At 39.7% G+C, this 18,925-nt stretch overlaps 2 protein-coding genes across 5 annotated transcripts in view; one reads left to right on the top strand and one right to left on the bottom strand.

Moving 5' to 3' along the window:
• Window positions 1-17,597, bottom strand: part of ITFG1 (integrin alpha FG-GAP repeat containing 1) — a 72,914-nt gene extending 55,317 nt beyond the window's left edge. The window contains exons 1-6 of the mRNA XM_015639713.3: window positions 17,381-17,597; window positions 14,006-14,078; window positions 12,465-12,610; window positions 11,122-11,179; window positions 10,447-10,521; window positions 7,866-7,960 (exon numbers count right to left, since the gene is read on the bottom strand). Coding sequence (XP_015495199.1) covers window positions 7,866-7,960; window positions 10,447-10,521; window positions 11,122-11,179; window positions 12,465-12,610; window positions 14,006-14,078; window positions 17,381-17,570 — 637 coding nt within the window. The 5' untranslated portion in view covers window positions 17,571-17,597. The remainder of the gene's footprint in view (window positions 1-7,865; window positions 7,961-10,446; window positions 10,522-11,121; window positions 11,180-12,464; window positions 12,611-14,005; window positions 14,079-17,380) is intronic.
• Window positions 17,598-17,673: 76 nt separating this feature from the next.
• The window catches only part of PHKB (phosphorylase kinase regulatory subunit beta), a 69,923-nt gene continuing 68,671 nt past the window's right edge, over window positions 17,674-18,925 (top strand). For 2 of the 4 annotated variants that reach the window (XM_015639907.1, XM_015639908.1), the window contains exon 1: window positions 17,674-17,805. In XM_015639907.1, coding sequence (XP_015495393.1) covers window positions 17,736-17,805 — 70 coding nt within the window. In that variant the 5' untranslated portion in view covers window positions 17,674-17,735. The remainder of the gene's footprint in view (window positions 17,806-18,925) is intronic. The other 2 variants (XM_015639902.2, XM_015639910.2) reach the window with 2 other exon arrangements.

The following is an 18,925-nucleotide window of genomic DNA, read 5'->3' as shown; positions in this document are numbered from 1 at the left end:
TGCACTGAAGATAAGCAGTTGCTGAGAATCCAGCGCCTGGAGAAGGGCAACCAAACTGATCCAAGGGCAGGAGCAAGTCTCCTGTGGAGATGGGCTGGGAGCTGGAGCTGCTCAGTCTGGAGGAGAAACCTTGAGCCCCATCTGGGACATAAAGAGGAGAGGGGCTTTGGACAAGGACATACAGAGATAGGGCGAGGGGGAATGGCCTTAGGCTGAAAGAGAACAGGTTTAGGTTAGAAATAAGGAAGAAATTCTTTCCTGTCTGGGTTGCGAGGCCTAGCCCAGGTTGCCCAGGGAAGCTGTGGCTGCCCCTTCCCTGGAAGGGTCCAAGGCCAAGCCGCACAGGGCTTGGAGCAACCTGGGATAATGGAAGGTGTCTCTGCCCAAGGCAGGGGGTTGGAACAGGATGAGATTTAAGAGACCTCCTAACCCAAACTCTTCTGTGATAATTGCAACAGCTTATCAGTCATCACAAAGGAAATCCATAAAAAAGACAGATTAAAATGCAGGACAGCATTTGAACACCTTAAACATGAAAGCATTTCTACTCCTGCAAATCTTTTTGCTGCAGAAATAATCATATAGGCAGTTTCCAACCACCCACCTCTATACCCAACAGCAGGCCCAAGGCCCAGCTCTGATCCATATCCCATGGTTTTTCTCACAGCTGGTCCTAGACTCCTATCAACCCAGCCTTCTGCAGCTATACTTCCCTTATTCCACACACCATTAGGCCAGTCCTCCTCTAAGAACTTCAAGCCCATCTGAAATGAACATCCTCTTTTTACAGAAATTCATCCAGGGTTTTCTCCTCATCATCAACTAAATTCCCTTCCCTTAGCCTGGATTTCTTGCCCACCTCCTTTATTCTCCTCCTTCCTGTGCACCCACCTCTGTCTTTGGCCCCCTGCTCTCAGCTGAACACCCAAACACTGGCCATAGTCCAGAGGCACAATGGAAAGGAAGGATTCCATAATTCCTGGCTATGGCACGGCCTCTGTTGATGCCTGGCTGAGAAAGGCAGCAGGAGCTCATAAGGAAAACAGCAACAACAGTGCCCCAGTAGATATTTCTGAAACCTGTTTCAAGCTGGCTAGTTTCAATGAATCTTTTAATCAACAGTAAATAAAACATAGCGTATTACAGTCTTACCCTACTTCCACTGATTTTACTTACTAGAACTAGAAATTGCAATAAAACCTAACTAATACAGAACCTGCTCCAAGTTCACTTCTGATTACCCTTGTTATTTTCTGTCACTTTTGAGTTGTTATAAAAATGCTGCTATTTTTAGATGAAGCATTCATTTCACTAATGACTGATTTGACCTTTCTGTTTAATGTCAGAGGGCTTTATTTCAGAATAAAACCCCTCAGCCTCTGACTGTCTTGAGAAGCCACCAGGGTACGAGCAACATTAAGTTACTGCTTGATTTCACATTTACTTCAGAAGTTTAAGTTGATAAAGGAGGGGGAGAAAGTGCCCTTATTATAAACACTATCACCATGGACAAGGCAGTACCCAATGAGAACTTTTATGTGTACACTCCAAACACGCCTAAAACTGCTTTCATCGATGTGGAAGAACAGGGATGTCTGTGCATGTTCTCTAACCAGGAGTTACTTCTGGAGATGAATGTGCCTGCTTTATCTATATGTAAATAATGTGACTTAAAAATCTCTGCTTTGCAGTGTGTTGACAGAATGGTAATGTAACAACTTATTAAAATCATTAAATGCCCTAAAACCCAAGCACAAATAAAAGATAACTTCCCTCTACTTACATTACAGACTGAACACCAGTAGGAAAAAAAAATATTTAAAACCAAACATAATTTGCATTTTTTAGTTGTAACTACATAATTTTAGTTGTACAATACATCTAGTATGCACAAACCTAATTTTTAAAGAAAGTTGGATACACTGAGTTTTATATTTATTACATGGAAATAGAAAATAAAATCTTACAAATTTCATGCTTCTGTTCCTAAGTTTTTCATTCAGGCAAAGAAACCCTCTATATGTGGTATTCAGATACATCAAGCTGGCATTAGTACTGTCCTAGAGCAAATGGAATACATCTATGTGAATGTTTGGTGCTAATTAAATGGAACAGTAACTTCCTGCACTGAAAAACTGAAGCAAACTTAAGCAAAAATTCCTCCACTAAAAAACTTAAGCAAAACGTATGTTCCAAACAAGCTAATTTGTCTTGGTGAACTTTTAAGAAATGTGCTTATAAGAGATTGTGACTTTATTCTTTTCAAATGGCTCTTTCAAAATTCATTACACGTTTACTGGAACTATTTAGTAAAACAGATGATAAACAATGATAAACAACATAACTAAGCACTACAATCCCTTGCATTATTAAAATTACTGTAGAAGGAATGCCTATGTATTAATTGAAAAGCTCTGCTTAACTGCAGAATTTTAAATTAGATTTATGCTGCTGAATACAGAGAGCAGGTGGGACTATCCTTTTCGTTGTTAACACTTCAAACATGAGCTTTCAGTCAGAAAATGCTCTTTATTTTCAGAATATGGGCAGCAACATTGTTTCAAGGAACTGAAAATGATGACCCTCAAGGGTGCTTTCAGAACCCATTTTCACATTATGTTTTCTCAACAAAATGCTATTTGGGGCAAAACCAATTTACTTCTCACCTGTATTAAGTTATTGATTCCCATAAAAATATAATATAACTCTTCAGTATATATAACTATATCAGTATACAATTAAAAATTGCAAAAGGAATAGCTTTCAAGATGCTTCATAATGGCAATTTTAAAGTTAAAACTGCTAAGCAAATAGCAGAGATTACAGTCTCCTTTAGATTAGGAGAAAGAAGTTAAACCTAAAGCTCCTTCTTTTATCTAATGATCTCTACCCATCCTTTGGTCCTCTCAGTAAGGAAAGCTCTGAGTAAGAGAATTGGCAAAAGCAGGCCAGTCCGAGCAGCGGGAAGAGATGCAGCTAATTCCAGCTCTGGTTTGATTTTGTGAGCTGGAACTTCTTGTGGCATTGAACACTGGGAAGGAGCAAGTGGAGGAATGGGGGTGACAGGAGATCATTATCACCCTGAGCATTTGTAGTTAGAGATAACAAATATATAAAGAGTAGAACTAATGAAAAACAAACAAAACTTTACAGACTTGAGTCTTCTGAAATATATCCTATCTTTTACGATACATTTTTTGCCTCCATTACTTGCTGTAAACTCCAAGGTAAGTTCTGCTATAAGAGCTAGAACAGTTAAGAAATTTAAAAAATTGTACCTGTTGAAGGAATGACACAGTGACATGGCTTTACTCAATATTTGTTCTGTGAGAAATGTAAGGGAGAAGGCAGAACTAGAGAGAACAACTTGATTTCAAATATATACACACAACCCCCACACCCCAAGCAAGTTTTAAAATGCCACCAGATACTTTATTTTCCAGCTATTTTAATAGTGAATAAATGCAAATTGACTGCAGAAAATCAGCTCTGGTGGTAATATGAGCTGCAGAGAGACTACCAGCTTCCACAAAGATGAAGCTCACTGAAAATTTGACCAGAGAATCTGACATTGAGCATTACATTATTTTCAGAATCCAGGTTTAAATGACTACAACAGAAGTATCAGCTGTGATTTGAGCGATTGGTTTTCAAGAAGAAAATGATCTACGTTTATACATTTAAACTAAGTGGGAATCAAAAAGAAAACACATTGTGAACGTTCTGGTACATTAGGTTTCTAAATTCCCAAAGCAAAACAACATAAGAAAATTAACCACCAGAAATCAGTAAAGAGACTAGCAATTAGCTTATAGCAAGCTGTTTCTGACTAATGATTTTTCCACTTTAGTTTTCCCAAACCCAAATTTATGATTTTTCTTTCATTTTATAAAAACAGCTCCAGAAATATCTCCAATTATACACACCACGTGCTAGTGTTCAACACGAGATCATTTGTAAAACCAGCACTTTTTAACTGTAGAATCACAGAAGCAAGTGACACAGAGTATTTAATACATCAGCTATTTTTCACAGCATTCAAGGATACACTGACAGACATACAGTATGAAGTTACAGTGGGATTCACAGTCCAAGGCAATTTGTCTCATGCATTTGAGCACTTTCAAAGTGCTTGTAGGGCCTGACTTCTTGGTAGAAGACTTGTATCTCTGAATGCAAACAAGTTTATGGTTTAATAATCCTGGTTTTTTCCCCCCCAAGTTTAGAAAGACAGCATTAGCCTTAAGTGAACATCTGACATTTTAGGATGTTTACAATGAAAGTAACAAAGTTGTCTAATTAGAAAAATAAAATGACACAGCAAAGTAACCACTATCCTAAAAATTTCAACTGCAACATTTTTAAGACAGGCCTCTTACTTGAGGATCCTGCTTTAGAAATGCTCACCTGGACTGCTAGCTTTATAAAATACACCTGATGCTAATCTGTTCAGACAAGTCTGTTATTATTAGCTTCAAGATTATTTTCTTAAGCTAGTTGTGAAAAAGAGCTAATGACAAGTGTGAGTATGAATTACTAAAAACCCAACAGCCCTGCTCTAATGAGGGCCACCACATTTGCCCCTGACCTTGCAGCCCCAGTGCATGTACCAACAGTGATAGTGATGGGAGGCTGCTTGACCAGCCCATTTCCAGCCCCTTCCCAGCTCAGCCACTCTATGAAGCAGATATTCCTCCCTGGAGCAATGCATGCTTGGTATGCATGCAAAAGACACTTGAAAGTTTGGTATTTAGTTTATCCATTAAGCACAGACAGACCCTTTGGTAAAGATTTTATACTGCAAATTTTTGGTTTTTAAGAAATTCATTGCCTAAAATTCCTTACTGAATTAATAATTATAGGGAGCTGAGACTTCTGCATGAGGATGCTTTCTTTAAAAACAGCAGCAGCATTACTCTCTGCAACAGCCCAGTTTATCTCTCACCAAGTAAGATTAGTATTATCTTTGTTGTGGTTAGAGGATTTTTGGATTATAAAATCCTTACACTGTTAGCCTTTCATGAAGCACTGTTAGGGATTAAATGCATCTTTATGAGCAAGTTCTCGTATAATGAAATCATAACAATTCAACTTCATTTCACCCAGAGCATGAGAAGTGTGGCAATTAAAAGCTCTGTTCTGAGTGTTTAATATCAGCAGGTTGAAAACGGGTTAGGCAATAAACTAGCAAAAAGCTTCTCAGCCCAGAGAGGATTTTTTTTTTATGTCAAGCACACTTTAAATCTCCTAAGCTGTTTATAATGATAGAGCTGCCAGAAATAGCCCAGCTAAAAATCATCAAATTGGCTGCATCTGTTACAGAATACAAAGAGCCCCAAAATATTGCAGAATATTTTTAAAAAACCTTTAAAAATACCTGCAAAAAACCCCACGAAGAACAAGTAAAATGGCATGTCCCGGTGATCTATTTGTAAACAAAAATCACTGCATCCATTTTAGATGCAATTATATCCTTATAATCATTAATAGCAGCATTGCCTGTGAGTAAACAGCCTGAGTATTTCAGTCCAAAAGTCCCACAGCAGCATCAAATCCCATGATTATTAAGTGTTTTGGGCCACATGATTTCAGCAGGCAGATTATTCCCCTGCATCTTGTCAATGCCTCCCCCTTTTAATTAATACAATTCTAATGTGCACCAGGCCCTGTTCTTAATGAGGCTTTGTTCCCACTGAAGAATGGCTGTGTGGGTGAACACTGAGTCACAGGAGTGCTCTCCTCCTCACCAGCTCACGGGAGCCAAGCAGTGCCAGGCTCCACGGAGAAACACTCTGGTAACCCAGCGCTGCCTCTGCCCTGCTTGCCCGAGTGCATCTCCCACCGCAATCCCACCAGTACTGCACACACTTACAGCTTTTGTTGTTTTGCCCTTTTTTCCCCTCCTTTTTATCCCCTGACTACTTTGATGACTACCTGTGAGTCACTTGCCCAGCTCTGTACAGACACACAAATTAGAGCAGACGTGATGAGAACACTGCACAGGTATTTTCTGGAAGAGGCACAGTGAGACTCGAGGTACAATTTCATGCTTGGTTAAAGGCAGCCTACAACTGCTGCTACTGAAAGAGGAGTTAACCTTTTCCCTGTGCTTACACTGGCTCTGACAGTCCTGCATGGTGACTTGGATCAACTTAATAATTTCAGTGACAATGAACTGTGCTCCTCAGCAGCCCCAGTTCCAAGCAGTTACAAGACCTGATGTCAGGGAACTGGCATAAATGTGCAGGCAGGACTAGACAACTGGTGACTTTTCATTTTGGCAGGAAGCACTCTTGGAAAAACACATCAGTCATGAAATATCAGATATACTGGTACTATTTTTCAGCAACATATGTCTTATTCCCAGTTAGTACCATCTTCATAGGGACAGTAAAAAAAAAATATCATTCCCACCTTAGAAGTAAAACATTATTTTAAAAAATAATAACACTGTAATATTTTCTCCAGTTTTCTTGTCAAAATGAATGATTTTCCTTACAATTTTCCCCTGGTTTCTGTAACATAACACTTCCCGCAGCACTAAACATAACACCCTAACATAGTACCCGAGCCCGAGGTGTCACAGCCTTGCTGCTGCAAGCAAATAAAAGTCAGGATCTTTATGGGAAGAGCTTCACAGGAGCTTCTACTCACATCTTGAGATATAAAAATAGATGTGAATCTATAAAAGCTCCCAGCACTACCCACACAAAGATCCTGACTCTCATTTCTATTTAATAGAGGCGCTTCCACATAGCAGCAGCACTAACTAGAACTCTTGGAACATTCTTTAGTCTGGCAGTTGTCAAAACCTTGAAAAATTGATCAATCTGTGACTGATCAATGTAAGAATCTTCTTACCTTCACTCACCTCTGAGTTTAGATTTCAATGTACTCAACTTAAAATGCTACCAGGAATCCTCCTCTATGCTGCTAAAACAAAATTCCAAAAAGCTTCTAGAGCTAAGTGTGTTAGAACTGGTTATTACATGACACTGATTATGGTAAGCAACCATATATTTAATTTTCCAGTTGGAATTTCCACTTGACAGCTTCACATAGCAATGTGCCAGAACTGAATATTAAAGTTTGACTGCATGCTAAAGCAATTAACTTAATCCCCAACATTTATAATCATCTTAATTAAATTTATGGACTCCTTCCTCTCTCATTCCCATGCAACTAAACCGGAAAAAGATAAGCTCTCTTTCCAAAATTACCATATATGAATTGATGTACATTGCACATCTAGCAGAAGATAAAGCACTTCAGAATTAATTTAGTGCGTGAAGAAATTAAGTTTATCACAATATTTAAATGTGCTTAGAAATATGAGCCAGGTATGTAAGTGATAAATAGATTCATCATGGTAACTGAATTGCATTGACAAAATACCCCTAACAAAATAAAGGAAGAACACAGTTCTATACAACAAAATAGAATGAAGTCATAATGAAATCCAGAAAAAAAATTTTAAGTCCAGTCTTAAAAACATTCTGTTGAATCAGACTACCTAACTATTTGCAGACTCATGATGAAAAACTCCAGCCCTGATGCAGTTGTCATGAATACTACAGCACAGCATTGTGAAGAGCAGGAAACAACACTTTAAGGGTGAACACAGCATCATTCAGAACAAGCAGTAGTTATGATTACCATCAAGAAGTAGAAATTGCTATTAGGATATTTATTTTAAAAGTTGGTTTTTTAAAACCCAGAATTTTCAAATTGTAGACATTAAGTAATTAAAAAAAACCCAAATCAGACATAGCAATCATATAATTACTGAAATAAGTTGCAACACATGACATTGACACTTAGTGATAATTATTTTTAGGATGGTATTTAACACTTCTATGACTTACCAGCAGTGAAATCATTATTTAAATCTATAAAGGCATGAGAGTGTGGTATATACATTTTACTTTGAGTTTCCAGTGCAGGATGCCATGACAAGTTCCTACAGACAAGAATAAAAATACGTTTTATCACTGTGTAAGGATGTTAATCATGTTAATATAGATTCAAAAAACAGTGAAACTTTAAATAAAATGGGATAGAAAGCTTGTTCTCCCAATGCTAAGATAAAATTCCTACTGAGTTTACAATATACTAAGTAACTCCAGTAATTGCTTGCAAGGTTCTGTGAAGGATGATTCATAGCACAGGGCTTCAGTTCTATTTTATTAATTTTCTAAAGCAACTTCTTTTGCACAGAACAGTGTCACTACCCACAAAGTTATAGCTAGTGCCAAGGCTCCAACTGTACTGCAAATCCTGAGACACTGATCCCTGTCCTTCCCAGTCTCTTCCAGCAGCTTTATTTCTGCAAGTACTGCTGGAATCTACTTTCTGATTAATAAATATGAGCAGAAAGGGAGCACATGCTGTTAGAGCAGCTCATGCCTGCTGCATGGAAATACATTTTATTTCAGCTCACCTAAAAATCAACACATGAATTAAACTTTCACATTATGATGGACTACTAGCTAATTATGTAATTTCCCAAGCAGGTGATGTTTTTATTTATTTATTTATTTATAAATACATATGCCCTGCTGGCTTCTGTTCTAAAACTGGCTGAACTTCCAGCAAACCTCCCTATTAGGAGTGATTTGCAGTGCAACAAATCCTTCAAAAGTTCCAGTGGCTGAATCATCAGATATGTGACTTTCAGAACCCTTAACTAAAGCACCCAGGAAAATCTCAATGTGCACTATACAACAGCAGCAGAAATATTACTAGTACTAGCTGGGAACTACTTTATTTATTCCAGTGATTCTACATACATATTATTGAAGTCTTTATCTTCCTTGATTAATTTCATGGTAAGAAAATAAACAATATTTTGATTACTTTCCAGAGATCATAACTAAGTCTTAGAAATGTTAAAATGCATCACATAATTGTAAAGAAATAATTAAGTATTTTCTCTAGGTTTTTCTATGTACTCAGTCTTGAAGACTGCCAATGAAGTTAGCCATACACCTCTAGAATAAATCTTGAAACATTTTGGATTAAAATAGAAAAGTGCTTTTCTAAGCAGATAACAAAAAGCTGTTTTCCATGAACAAGACATGGCTTATGCTATTACCTATAGCACTCAGTCTTATTTTGAGATATGATAAGTAAGTTTATTTGTATCTTAAAGTTCCTGAATAATTTCAACAAAATGAAACAAATCTTTCCCACTTTTCCATTTCTTCATAAGCGCATACTATCTATTTTACATATAATCATTGCAAAGTGTTCAGAAACATCCTTGTGAATCTGAAATCTGTTTCATAAGCCATCAGTACAAATATGGTGATACAATTCAAGTTGGGATTAATGAACAAAACCACACTGCCAAGAAGGGCATAGCTTCCACTGACACACTCAAATGTTATTTATCCTAGGAAAGGAAAAGAGCCAGTTAGGAACTACAAGTATAGGGCTTTTTTTATTTTAAAAGGACAGATGAAAAGTTCTTTGGCATCCTGCCCAATACTAGAGACATTGCTACTGTATATTTTTTGGTAACAGACTGGTTCTTCTGAGGCAGTAGAGACACAATCTTTTGTTATGCTTTGATTTCAGCATTCATATCCAAAACAGTTAAAAACAATCCTTTGCACAATCCTTGTTAAGCATTTAAGTATGCCATTATTTTTACTCCAGTATTTGATAACTGGTCCCATTCTAGAAATTTCAGGGCTAGCAGAAAGTTTAATAATGAAACTCAGTCCCCTTTGCTGCAATTTTATCTCATAAGGCTTCAGTCAACTTCTATCTGCCTAAGAATGGCCTGAGGCACTCCTTAACAAAGGACGTGATACAGACATCACTTGTATGCATACTTGCATTGTTACTTAGTCATCTCTGCTTTATGTCACTGCATAAATCTCTTCCCCTATATTTTCCTTGATATATATTGTTTAATGCCCTTACATCCTGCACTTCCTGTACTTTTGATTTCCAATGGTCCAATCTTCCCATTACAAATGATTTCTCAGACAGATGAGAGTGTTATTTTTTTAAGTTTGCCCCAAACACTTTCAGATTTTTTTTCTGCCATCCCTTTAACTAGAAGATCTGTTTCAGTAGTTCTCGCATCATCAACCTGAAAGCCGCTTTTGTACCACACAAGTTCTGTAACACAGATTATAATACTGAATATCAAAAGTGTACTAAGCAAATGACACTATAAGTTCTTGGAACCAATTGTTCCTATTTCTGATGTCTATTATCAGTGGCTCCGTTTTCTCAGCCATCATGGAATGTCTACTTGACCTATAAAATAACACTTTAAAGATCAGATGAAGTGTGTCACTGAATGTTTGACACGGACAGAAAGAAGACTCATCTGCACAGAAGAGTTAAACATAAATGCTACACTTTAATGGGAAGTGGATGCACAATGCCCAAGTTACTGAAGCCACGCTGACCCTCGAGCCCTCAGCTTACCCGCCTAGCAGGATCTGCGGCTTGTTCGAGTCACTCGTGACACCAAACACATCAGGAATCAAGTCTCCATTAAAGCTGAAAATGGAACACAATGTCAGCACCACCTCAGCCACTACAGGAGTTCAAGCCACCTGCTCTTAAACTAATCTGTACTTGTATATTTTCCCACCGAGCCCTGAAGAACTCTCAGCTGTGAGTCCGCTCTGAATTTTGGCTTGTGTCTCAGCTGCTGGTAGCAGGAAAGGTCTAACAGTGTTTCACACTCTGCCTGTGCTTTGGCTTTCCAGATCTACTTCCCCTCCACTTTTGTTCAGCATTTCACACACAGGCAAGAACACCCTGAAAGGGATATTTGCTCATTTTGGTAAGCCATTAAGGTTTTTGCTCTACAAAATTCACTGAGAAATGAATGGCTTTTTTTTCTGAATACTCAAGAGTACTGCAATGAAAGAAATTAAAAGATCATGTAGTTACTATTGCCAAGATAATATACAAGAATTGTAAAGATAACTATTTTGGTTCATCAGCTTTTGTTAGACCAGCTGACATTACACAAACCACCCTGTTCTTAAAAGATAAAGAGCATGTGTTTCAAATTTTAGCATTAAAATATATTTAAGTTGCTCTTAGTCACCACTATAAATGTGGTTTTCTAAGAAAGTAGGTCATACTTACTCCATTACTAGAGGCTCATCATGAAAAGTCTTATTTAACATAGTTTTATGGTTAAGATCTGAAAACAGAAAACATTAACTTGACTCAGTTACCAATGTATTCTGACATTTGCATTTTCAACTAAGACATAATTCTTCTATTCATTTAAAACAACCAGTTTCACAATTAAAAAAAAAAAGCCACCACTTAATATAAAGAACTAAATAGCTTCTGGAGATTTTGCAGGAAAGGTGAGCTGCAATTAAAATACTGAAGGCTCCACTAAACTTCTGACCAAATTATTCTAAATAGATCTTCGTGAAATCTATTTCTGTGTTGGACTGCAATCACAGATACAGGAAAACTGAAAGAGTTGGGAGGAAGATAGGCTAGAAGTTTAACATTTTATGTTAGACTTCTGTTTAAGGTTTTGTCCCCGTAAAAAACATTCTTATAAACACTGAGTATTTGAAATAATCAACAAAGGTATACTTTCTAAATGGGAAGTGAGGATTAAATTCCAATCAGGTTATCACCTTAGACTTCACTTTTACTTGTAATCCAAACTCCTTGCCAGATTATTCCATTTCCCTCCTCTCTCCACACTGTTTCTCTTTATGATTTCCCCATTTCATACAGCAGTCCCCTCCTACTGACTTGCTTGTCACACTTCCATTACCCACAGAGACATCCCTCAAATCCTAAATTCTTCCCCAAACCCTTTCCTAGCGAAGTCAACAGAAAACAGAAGAGACCCCAAGAGTTCACACAATCCATGACTCCACCTAAAGACAGAATCAGCTATACCTTGAACACGGCTAAGAGACTCCTGAAAACTTAATTCTAAGGTCTTGAAAACTTTCAGCAACAGAGACCCTAGAAACCTTTCTTCAAGTACCCACTTTAGTGTGTCACTATCTTTAAAGAGTGTCATTTAACATAAATATAATATTACTGCTGGTAGGTTGAGGTATGCTATTTTGAAAGTTGATGCACTAAAGTTCATACCAGGTTCCCTGTGCATTTTAAACTGAAGATAAATCTTTTGAGATAGTCTTTGTGAAGCTGCCATGCATGATGGGGAAGCCATGAGAAGCAGCTCTTCAGTTAATAGGTACTGCCAAATTAGAATAATGTTTGGTTATATCTGTTGCATAATATACTGCAAGCATTGTTCTCTTTCATTAATTATTGAACACAGTTTAATGGCATGATAATATATGGGTGTGAAGCTGAATAGCTGCTAATCCGTATTTTAGTTGTAAAAACAATCATTACACTGTAAAAATGAGTTATAACTTCTTGACAATTCTTTGAATTAAGAAGTCTGACAATCTTATTAAGAACCAGTCTCAGCAACTCACCTAATGTTTGGTTGTGTCCCCAGAAAATAAACACTGAAAGTTCATCTTTGCCATGACTTGGGGCCTGGGTAGTGAGGAGGACATCCATTTGGGAATCTCCATCATAATCTCCAGGAACTACACTGGTTATGGTGACACCGAGAGACCTGGAATTAAAAAAAAGCCCCCACACGTAAATAATTGTAAAAAGAAGTGCATGAGAAAAGCATTTGTGTGGTCAAAGGCATGCCCAATTATTATTAGTTGGTCCAATACAATCTTATTCTTCAACAACCTAGTTTATGATGAAGTACTCATCTATTGCAAAAGTATCTCAAAATCAGGCACCTGACAGGCTTTGTCTAAGGAAAATGCCATTTTAACTCTAAACTTCAGCTATCAGGCATTCTTCAGCCATATACTGTTTGTTAATGCTATTTACACTTCATTAAATCCTCACATTTGTTGTAGAATCAGTCAACCAAAATGTGTTTCAGTGAGCAGGATCTTTTGGTGGCATTCCAAGAGCAAGAACATAAAGCAATAGGAGCTGTTTAAACAGCAGGAGTCAGGCACAGGTAGATTTTTTTAAAAGAAAATGCCATTTCCTGCTACCTGCTGCCAGGTTTTACTAGTCCTTCCTATCTTTGTTTGCTCTTTTTTTATTTGCTTACCTACTCAGACTCTGCTTTACACACACAAACACAGCTCACATTAAGCATTAAAAGCAGATCATTTCTAATGCATTAAACAAATCAGTTCCTTCCAAGACAGGAGGGAATAAGGAAAAATAAAAATACATAGAATAGAGAAGATGAAGCTGAGCTATAAAAGCAATTTAACTTTTAATAAACATAATACTATTGGTAAGCATTATTGATAAGCAATAATCATAATAGCATTACAGGATATTAAAGCTAGACAAATATATACGCACATAAACAGACTGGTTTACATTTATTAAAAACTGATGTTTCTTTGGAGGCCACATATAAACTTGAGAAAGGAACAGATCTCTCCACAGAAATACCAGAACACCATTTTTCATATCCATTCTAAATCAGATTATATTGCCTGGATTCCATTAGTTACTACAGCAAATGGATGAATTTCCCTGAAAACATGTCTTGGGATTGATACTAAAGCTAACCACCACATAGACCTATGTATGCCATGGAATGAGAGTTTGCTTCACTAGGAAATAAAATCCTGAAGCTCCAAATCAACTGTAAAAATATTTCAACATATGGGTATTTTAAATACTAATCTGAGGACGAAACCTAAACCATAAATATTCCATAAGGGGTGAGAAGTCACACTTATTAGCTAACAACACAGATGACACAGCTCATCTCCACAGATTCTGTCATCTGATGAACAAAACAAAAATGTATCAGGAAACTAATCAGGAAGTTGGTCAAAGAACTAGAGCTGTAAGGGCAAGCTGAACAACAAGTCAAAGAGGTAACAAGAGCACAGAATATTGCAGGCAGCTCCCACTGAGTGCAGAGAGGCACTTTCAAGGAAAACAGGCCGTGGCAGCATTGAATGTCCATACTTACTTCATAGGTAGCTTAACACGGGGCTTAAAGTAGGGTTCCTTCTGGTCAGCCAAAAAGATCACCAACTCATTTCCTGCCAAGGCAAGCAAGACCATGAGCAAAAGAGGGAGACTGGAAATGGCTTATATACAAACCCAATATTTAAACAACGCTGCCACAAATGATCATTCCCCACAGCAGCAAGAACTTTGAAAGATATCTCATACCACTACTTCCTCCTCTTCCAAAAGGAAGCAAAAGGAGCACTTCTTCAACACAAAGTCAGTTGCATCTCAAAGGAATGCTAATATCACAAATCTCCTTTGGAGGTTTAGTGTTAGAACTTTTTCTCTGTTATTTTTACCACATTGCTTAAATTAAAACTTTCTGTAATGAATTAAGAAATATTACACATGGAAAAGTAATAGGCAGCAGTTCCACAAAACTAATTAAAGCTTAAAAGCTAAGTCAAATTCTTTTAATAGTGTATCTCACATAGCAAGATCTGATACTGCTTTCCCACATCAGCTGCCCAAAGCGCTTTAAAGGAAACTCAGAATTTACTTGGTGCCCTGCAGTGTCTCCTCATTTAGATGCAATGGTACAAGTATCATTTCATTCTTTGGGACAATCAAAATAAATTCTCTTATTTTATGTTGCAGAAATAACTGAAATTCTGGGAAGAAAAGACAAACTTTAATCTCAATGATGAAATAATACTTTCAGTCAGTAAACTACAACACACAGGCACTTACCTCTGTAAGTAAAACATAGCTCACAGTGCAACAACTGTAATTTTTTTTCTTTCCTTAATTCTCCAGTAAATCCAGCTGTAGCACCAGAAAATCTAAGGCTTCAAACTTGAGTTAGTAGAGTACGTTTTAAGAGAATTATTTTGTGGCAGAGTTTACAGCTGTGAAATAGCAGAGAACACAAGGCTCCTAACTATGAAACAAAAGTCACCTGCCACAAACCTCTTGAAGAGAAGGAGAATCCACCACCGAATGAGTAAATGAACAGGAGCCTTTCCGGAGAGGCCAGGGAGACCAGCACAGGCCCACCTGGCAAAGTAATAATGCCGCCTGTGCTGCAGCAGACATCCCTGGCGAGGGAAAGGCCTGGCACAGGCAAGGGGCAGGGCTGGGGCTGCCTCAGCTTTGGACAGCACACCTGGGAGCTGGACCTGGAATTCCCATTTCACACCACAGGCCCTCACCTGCCTTTTTATCAGCTCTTTGGTAAAGCAGTGACCAGGATGAAGAAGCAAATGTATAAATGTTTACACGTACCAGGTTCCAAGTTACAACAACAACACAACACTGAGAAATGAGATCTTTTGGTCATTAAAGATAGAGACATAAAAATTTCAACTCAGTGCTCATCAGCTGTCAAAACAAATTAACTATTAAAAATTAGTACAGGACCAGAAAACAGAGTCACTATGCCACTACAACCAATCCTAGATGCTGTTTGCAGTTCTGTATTACTGTTCAGTATAGTATATATACGAGGCCAGTAAGAAAAAAACCGGTGCATTGCTGGGTGTGAAAAACAGGAACAGTTTCTATACAAACAACAATTATGTAGATTAGAGGTCTTCAGGCAGAGTATCTGTGTATATGCGCACACACACACACACATATATATATGTATGTATATATGAAATAAATACCACAGAAGTTTCCCAAATTCCCCAGTGAAGTGCAGCAGGTGATCAGGGGAATGTTCACTCACTGCCCTGTACTACCAGCAGAGGCATCAAGCATAACCAGAAGCTGGTACATGAAACAAGCAACTAGCATGAGCTTCCCCACTGACCTGTTACATGCATAGACTCACAAAACAGGTAAGTGTATGCACAATTCCATTTATTTGTATATTCTGAGTTTCAAAATGTGACTAAACTCAGGGTCCACCTGAACTGGTCTTGCCAACGGGATACTTCTGGATCTGGATTATCCCTTACATTCAGTACGTTTACTATTTCTTACAAAGGTATGAGCACAATCTGATTTTCTTTTATATATTTGAGCATATGGAACATTACTCTCATTCTATTGAAGTAATGCAAGATCAGAAAAATAAAATATATTCAGCAAAACACCCAAGACATCATCCCCCTTTTTCCTTATTAAGGGTCACCATTATTAGGACTGGGCTGCTTTACAGACCCTGCTCCTCAGAGTCTTGTGTCATCTCCAGTGCTCACTTCCTCATGCTGTTTACAATTGGCTGCCTTTTATCCCAACATTTAGAACCAATACCTTTTGTTTTGAGAGTATTCTGTAGTTACTTTTCATCAAGACTTAAACTATGAAAAGTAATGTTTTCAACTACATTACTTTGAGCTGATTTTTACAGTAAGTATCACACAGGAAAATGATTTCTCAAGCTGCTAGGGAGACACAAAGAAATCATGAGTCTCATTTCTGAAACTTATAACTATTCACATTTTTATATGCACTCATCTGAAAGATAAAAAATTAAAATTAAATCTCTCATCATGGACATTAATTTTAAACCTGACCATTTTTTCAGTAGATGAGCCAGTGGAGCATTTCCAGGGAGCCATGCATTTCAATAACTCAACTAGATGGGAAAGTCATTCATGCTTTACCAAAGCTACTTAGAAAAACATTTCTCAGATTGAAGGAATAAAAAAGGTGAATCTGAGAATAAATTTACTATCTTAATGTGCTTCAAGAAAGTAAAATAATCCAAGATTAATGTCTGGAAGTAACACTGACCACTGAAAATAACCCCTGATTTGAAATCTCCCCATATCCGAAGCCTTAAGATAAACTTGTGGTAGGTGACAGCTGTACCAAATTTCTCTACCCTGACAGAGCATAATGTTCAAAGCAGGATAAAGTGCAACTTTTCCTCCACATCTGTGAAATGTTCATCTTTGTTTCCAAAACTATTGTGAAAGCAAGAACAAAACAACAATTTGTGACCATTTTAGCTGTAGGATGAAGTCTCTAAATTATTTCACAACCATAAATTAAACTTTAAAGAAAAATGCGCCCTATATGAACCATTCTAGTGCAAACTGAATACCGTACTCCACACAGGAAATACCTGGGGAGCAACGCAAGTGTCAGCTCCATCCTGACAACAACAACGTTGTGCACACCGAGCCGGCCCTCGGTGCCGCAGCCCCGGGCACCCAGGCGGTGCCCGGGGCGAGAGCGAGTACCCGGTAACCCCGAGATGGCCAGGGATGGCGGGGACCGGCGAACCCATCTCCTCTCCCGGCCGGGCAGCCCCGGGCCCGCTGCCCCCCACGGGCGGCACCGGGGCTGTTTCCCCCTTGCGCTGTGAGGGCCTGAGGAGCCCGGCTCTCACCCCCTGTGCCCTCAGAGCCCCCAGGCCTGCCGCCGGCCCCGCGCTCACCGCCGCGCAGCACGAACAGGTCCGTCTGCTTGTCCGAGTTGAAGTCGCCGAAGGCCGCCAGGGTCCCGCGGGCCTCGGGCCCGAAGAGCTGAGCGGTCACATTCTGCAGGGCGCTGACGGGCCCTGCCAGGGCCAGCAGGGCCAGGACCAGCAGCGGGGCCAGCGGCGGGCACGGCCCGCGGGCCCCCATGGCGCTCGGCCTCGCCCCGCCCGCGCTCTGACGGCAGCGCGGGGCGGGCCGGCCGCGGTTTGCGGCAGCGGCGCGGAGCCTGCGCGAGCGCTTTACGGCGGGAGCCAGGCAGGGCCCGCTCGGCGCCCCGCAGCCAGCGCCGCGGCGCCCCGGGACCGCTCCGCCATGGCGGCGACTCACATGGCTGACGTGAGCTGGAAGATGCTGGAGCTGCGCGCTCGCTCCAAACGCTCAGGTCTGACCTCTTGGCTTGCCCGGGAGGAGCTCCGGGGATCCCTCTGCCTCCCGTCACTCACCGCTCCCGCACTCCCTGCCCCGCTCCCGGCCCGGCCCGGGGCTATTTCCCTGTCCCCGCCGTGTCTCTGGCGCTGCCGGCCCTGAGGGGCGCACGGGACGCCCGGGGGAGGCGGCCCCGCGCCCTTGGCGGGCACGGCCCCCGGTGCCGCTGAGGTGTCACCTGTGCCCGCCCCGCAAAGGCAGCTCGCCTGGCGAGTGTAGCACCGCACCTGTACCAAGTGCTGCGGTTGTGGAGCCGCTGAAGTGTTTAGAGGAAAGTACCGGCTTTTGCCGGGTTTCTCTTAGGTAAAGGTAACAGTTTTACAGACTGCGCATTTCTTGTTCTAAACATGGACTGTGGGGCAGCTACGTTCTGGCCTAAACCAAAGAGAGATTTTGCCGAGTTAGCCTGAATTTCTGAACTTAAAAAAACTTGGGGTTCGAATTTTAGTTTTTTTTAAAAAATAAAATACAGTCATAGTAGGAGTTTAATTGTTCTAACGGAAAAAGTTTAGTTTTAACGGAAGAAGATCCCTGTGTTTATTTATATGCCATACATGCTTGTAAAACTCAGTTGTTACTTGCAAGTTTGGTTGGTTATGTTTTGTTAATAACCGATCAGACAGTGTGAGACCAGAATGGGGCTTTATGAGGACTCTAAAGAACTGATCGTTAAAAGACTGGTCAGATTAATTTGGCTTTAAAAGTTCAGTTTATGTACAGCTGGCTGGGAGTGCCCGCTCAAGGAGCTGTTGCGTTGTTAGGATTGCTCGGGCTGTGAGCTGAAGGGGGATGGACAAAGGGAGCCCTGGAGCTCTGCAAAGCCGGGGCAGGGTTCGGGTGAATCCCGGGTCTCAGGGCAGCACACGAACTTTGGGAATCCCCTGCAGGGTCAGGCCTCTGCAGGAGACATTTGATGGTTTCAAACACTTCACTTTTTCTTAACTGCTGCTGCCTGTTACTTTTTTGTTAAACGGATAAAGAATTGTCTTTTGAGCAATGATAGATTGTTATTGTAGTTCACTTCCTTCTTTCCCAATTCATACGGATTTTGTCCAGAGATTGTCTAGAGATTTGTT

This window comes from Parus major, chromosome 11 (assembly GCF_001522545.3).
Source record: "Parus major isolate Abel chromosome 11, Parus_major1.1, whole genome shotgun sequence".
Taxonomy (NCBI): Eukaryota; Metazoa; Chordata; class Aves; order Passeriformes; family Paridae; genus Parus; species Parus major.
This window is presented reverse-complemented; position numbering and strand designations above follow the sequence as displayed.